The 5,326-nt window shown below is 48.4% G+C and overlaps 1 protein-coding gene across 1 annotated transcript; it reads left to right on the plus strand.

The window, feature by feature from the left end:
* Nucleotides 1-273: 273 nt before the first annotated feature.
* Nucleotides 274-4,100, plus strand: EMB2001 (P-loop containing nucleoside triphosphate hydrolases superfamily protein). Its single transcript, XM_048715965.2, has 4 exons — nucleotides 274-810; nucleotides 2,478-2,547; nucleotides 3,295-3,457; nucleotides 3,593-4,100. Exons 1-4 carry the CDS (start codon nucleotides 342-344, stop codon nucleotides 3,809-3,811), a joined length of 921 nt encoding a protein of 306 aa, XP_048571922.1. The 5' UTR covers nucleotides 274-341; the 3' UTR covers nucleotides 3,812-4,100.
* Nucleotides 4,101-5,326: the final 1,226 nt, after the last annotated feature.

The raw sequence follows: 5,326 nt of genomic DNA on the forward strand, positions 1-5,326 counted from the left end.
TATAAGTAACCAAAAAATTACACGGGGTTTCTTCAATCCTGGCTCATTCAATTATACTGTTTCTCGACATTATTAGTAGTAGTAATAATAATAATAATTTTATAACAGTAAGATCGGTGGCTACTGGCTAGCAATTGTTTTCCCTTTTTGAGAACTATAATGGGCTAGCAAATGTCTGGGCTACTAATGGTTCTGCTTGTGGCCTACCTTTTTACGGGCTGCTATTTGTTGCACTGGGCCTCTACCTATAGAACCCAAAATGAGAAGCCCGTAAACGGCAGCCAACCCGGCGCCTCCTCATCCGTCATTCCGTCGAGCAACTCAGACGCGCCGCCGTTGCTATGCTTCTCCGACCCCGCCCCTTCCTCCTGCAGGCCCTCACGCCTCTTCCCTTCTCCCGCGGCCCCCTCGCGGTCCGCCGCACGCTCTCGGCGCACGCCGCGGCAGCTGGGGACGCCCCCCGCGGCGATGCTCCCGCGCCGGCGCGAACCCGCCACAAGAACTCCCGGAAGGCCGAGCCGCCTAGGTTGCCCGCGGATACGGCGCTGTTTTTCCCGCCGGGGATAGACCGGGACGCGGCTGTGGCGGCGGAGATGTTGATTCCGGGGTCGAACATCGTGGTGGGGCCGTACGCCGGGGACGCGAGGGTAAAGGAGGCTGAGTTCATCGGGTGCAGCGCGCACGCCCGGGACTGCCCCAAGGACGACCGTCCCGAGTTCGCCGTCCTCGGCCGCTCCAACGTCGGCAAGTCCTCTCTCATCAATACACTCACTCGACGCAAGGAAGTCGCACTCACCTCCAAGAAACCTGGTAAGCATCTTTCTTTGGTTGTAGAGATGTTCTTAGTTTCGTATTGTATGCAGTCACTCAGTGAGTTGGTGGTTTTGGTGCCCGACATGGCAAAATGTGTTTGTTGCCCTCTGGAATAGCTAGTGGTTAAATTTGCCAAAGTAAGGGCATCTCTAGCCGATCCCCTAAAAAATAGAGTAAACCGCTGATTAGCTATATTGGAGTAAATTTACTCCACTAAGTTTTGGCCGGACCTAGCCTACTCCTAAATTTAGTGGAGTAAAACTTTCTTGGCTTATGCATTTCGCCGAACACTTGCCATGCGTCTCCCCGGCGAGCGGCGACGATGGTGACCACGCCGGCGGCGCGCCACCGACCACACGTTTGTCACCGAGCCGGTATGTGCCAGCTAAGACCATGGCGGAGATGACTGTCAGCGACACCCAATACAACACGCTGCCGTAGGCCTTCTTGCGCCAGGCACCCGCGTGACCTTCTCCACAGCCGTCTCTGCCTGCCGCAAGATGTTCCCAGACAACGGCGGCTTCAACTGGTCGGCGCATGACAGCACGGACTACATGTCCAACCTTGACGCCGGCACCTTCGTTCTAAACCAGCGGCGGCCAACAACAACGACCTGTTCAAGCTCCTTCTTGCGAGTCCGTACACCCGCAAGGTCGCCGGCGAGGCCCGAAGTCAACACCGAGGGAGTACACGACAGGAGGCTTCACGCGAGTCGCCAGGCAGCCGCACACGCGAAGAAAAGTTTTACTCCAGCTGGCCACGGAGGACTATATTTACTCATCTGGGAGGCCAACGAGTAAATATTTTACTCTAACCGGTTTAGGAGATCAGCTAGGTGCCGGTTAGAGGAGTAAAACTGAAATTTGACTCATCTATAGCTTTTTAGGGGATCGGCTAGAGATGCTCTAAGTTGGTCTTCTTTAATGAATACACGAGCTCTCGTAATTACTCTCGGCTTGAGATGAAAATGTAATTATGCTGCACGCTTGGTCATGCTCTGTTTGTGTTATGGTGGTTTTCAACTGTATTTTCGTGATAATTGATAATTGTTCTTTAAGTATGGACATGTTTATTGCCTTATCAATCTGTTTTGATGAGAGTGTATTATTTCATTGATCCTATAGCAAATTTCTTGGATTTATGCTACTGCCATTTTTACCTTTTTGAAAAGGAGTGTAAATCCCCAACCTATGCATCGGGTGATGCATGCAGTCATCTTATTGCGGAAGTTCTTCTCCCAGCTTCTGCACCTATTAGGGATGCACACAGCATTTTTTAGATAAAAGGCATGAGCAGCGCCTGGCTTCGGCTTTAAATTAATAAAGCCCCAACATCAGACCAAAGGAGTAACAAGGTCACTGATTACATAGACAAGCGGAAATCGAACCAGTAAAACACCAAGAAGCAGTTCGAAACACAGCCTTTGAAATATGAGTACGAATATTTGTATCTTGATGGGTGGAGTAGTGCACACATTCCTCCACCATGCTAGGTACCAATCCTGATCCTTATGAAAATAGATGGAGAAAATCTCCTGTGCATCATTAGTCTAACTGCATTCCCAACCACTGAGCCAAGGCTCCATGTTTGAATTTACTTTACTGCTAACTTGTCCTTTTATTGTTGTTAAATATCATATCTGGGACTGATCATATATTTTGCAGGGAAGACTCAAACAATTAACCACCATTTGATCAACAAGAGTTGGTACCTTGTGGATTTGCCTGGTTATGGGTATATTCACTTTCTTCACCCGCACTACTAGTTTATTGCATTGTATGAAGCTGCAACTGATTAATTTGAAGGAGCTTAGTTTTTGTAAGAACATATGATTAATAAGTAAAAGCAGCTCATGTTCTTCAGGAGTTGAATAGTCACATCCTCTGTTTTTTTTCTTATTCATTTGCATACCTGTTCTTGATGCAATGTCATTTATGTGTTCATGTGTGATGTAAGTGAATGTCACCGTAATCATACAAACATAATGCCTTGGAAGCTCAATACATTATGTCCTACAAGCTTTCCAGCAGTAAGTTCAATACACAACTGACAGCTACCAATTATTTCTACTTCAAACTGCAGACATTGAATAGCATAAGGGATGCCTAAAAAAGAGGATATGATATGCCGGAGTCTTTTAGATGAGTTCAGTTCTGTTGACAGTGTGTCTTCGAAGCCCTTCCATGTTTTTTTTTGTCAACTCCAATATTAGATTTAGAACAGACATAAGCTCTGTCAACTTCTGAATAAGTTGCTGTCTGATTGTAATTGCTGAGGATATAGCGATTACTACATACTGCATGAAGCAACAATGTTTAAATAGGAACTCAAAAAGAACTACTAGTGTTAATTCTCCATTCTCATATTCATATTATCTTTTCATACTCGTTAGGGCATTTTCCCAGCAAGTACTCAGCATACTTAAGTATTTACCTGGCCTATGCAGTGAACATGATCAGATCAAGTTCTTCCAACATGTAGGTTTGCAGCTGCGTCCAAGACAGCTCGAACGGATTGGTCTTCATTTACCAAGGGGTATTTCTTGAACAGGGACACTTTGGTCGGTGTACTGCTCCTTGTTGATGCTAGTGTTCCAACTCAGCAAATTGACCTTGACTGTGCTAACTGGCTTGGTCGTAACAATGTGAGACAACTTACTCTTCAGCTGATAATGTATCTTATATATGCTGGTTGTGGACTTAAATGTCAAGTAACTTATAACTTATAGTAACACTGATCTCCAGCAACTATCTGCTATTCTATTGTTTTGGTGTCACAGGTCGGGCTAACCTTTGTCTTCACCAAGTGCGACAAAGTAAAGAAAGGCAAAGGGGGTCGGCCTGATGAGAACATCAAAGTATTCCTGGAGAACATCGGTTCGCTCTATCCAAAGCCTCCTCCATGGATCATGACGAGCAGCACCACAGGACTAGGCCGCGACGGGCTGCTCCTCCATATGTCGCAGCTGAGGAACTACTGGGACAATGAGGCGACCTAGGTCAGGGTTTCTTCAGGCTTTGAATAGGCTTGAGGCAGCTGCAGCTAGGAGCAGCACTACTTACAGACGAGAGTAGCACAGACCGATACATCCTGCCCGACGACACGCAGTTTCTTCCAGTTTCTGGACTTCAGATCATGCTTTGTGTAAACTTCAGGTTCAGATGTACAGTATAGTGGAAGATGATTCATACGCAGACTTGATACAGTAATACCGCGCCCCTTTTGGTCTGTGCTTGTTGTAATATTTGGCTCACCTGCGGAAGTAAAGTCTCGTCCACTTGTTACGATTTCTGAACGCAATGGGCCGATCTGGAACTGTACATTTATACCACTCCAGTGTGGCGAAGGCAGCCCAGCAGATTCAATGTACTGCTGCACATTGAATTGCACGGAAATTAATTTGTTGCGCACGCTTTACTGCCCGACAGACTACATGGTCTAGTACGAGTGGCCATTAAAATTCGATTAAATCCAGATTTCCGGTGGCGGTACCACTGTACCGTGGTTAGTACATACGCGCCGGCCTTTTTTGTGGCGCTCTCGCTTTGAACAGCGGGGACATGGGCACAGTTACCATGTCCCACCGGAACTGCGGAGCCGGCCAGGCAGGGAAAACGGAAAGCGAGGCGTGCACGGACGACTGGTGACCGGAGATGTTTCTCTTTCGCCGGGCGGGGCTGGCTGGCTGGCTCGCCGATCCCCCAGCTCCGCCGGCCCGGTGGCTCCACCGGCAGCGAAGAGGTGATGCCCATGGTATGCCGTGCCATGTGTTCCTGTGGTTCTATTTGGGTTTTCTGAAGCAGGCGGCGTCCGGAGTGCAGAGCCGAGCTCTGAAAAGCCGGGAGAATGGCCAGCGTCAACTCGCCGGAACTTTTTTGTAGGAGTAGTTCGTTGCTTTGCTGTGTTCAGAAAATAAAAAAGGTCGTTGCTGGGCGAGAGGTGAGGGAGACCGGGGGTCAATCAAGCGGCCCCATGCCCTGCTGCCGCTGACTGTGGGGGCAGCCGCAGGTGGGCCGATGGGCCACATGCTCCCACCCTTGTCCCCTTTTCTCATCAGGCCTCTCCTCCGTCCCTCTCTTCCCTGGCTCTATCGGGCCCAGTGCACAGGAACTGTGAGGGTGCCCTTGTCCCTCTGCGACCACATCGCTACGGCGCTCCCCTCAAAAAAAAAAAAAAACATCGGTACGGCGTTAGTACCAAGTAGTAGTAGTAGGTTCACCTCAAAAAAAAAAAGTAGTAGTAGTAGGCAAAATTGCCTCGAAAAAAAAGGGTTGACGAATCGCAAATGCCCACTAAAAGGAAAGCCAAGTAGGCCAGAGTTTTTTTTTTGATATCCAAGTAGGCAAGAGTTTACCAGCGGGGAGGGAGGCAGAAACCCAAAGAGGAAGCAAGGGAGCACCAACCAATCCTAACGCCCAAGCTGGAGTAAATTGTTGGTGTGCGACTAGACGAAAAGTTGCGATGCTGTTACAGTACTATCTTGCTTCACAATCACAACACGGCAGCAGCCAGT

This window comes from Triticum urartu, chromosome 4A, assembly GCF_056163025.1.
Source record: "Triticum urartu cultivar PI428250 chromosome 4A, HENAU_Tu73, whole genome shotgun sequence".
Taxonomy (NCBI): Eukaryota; Viridiplantae; Streptophyta; class Magnoliopsida; order Poales; family Poaceae; genus Triticum; species Triticum urartu.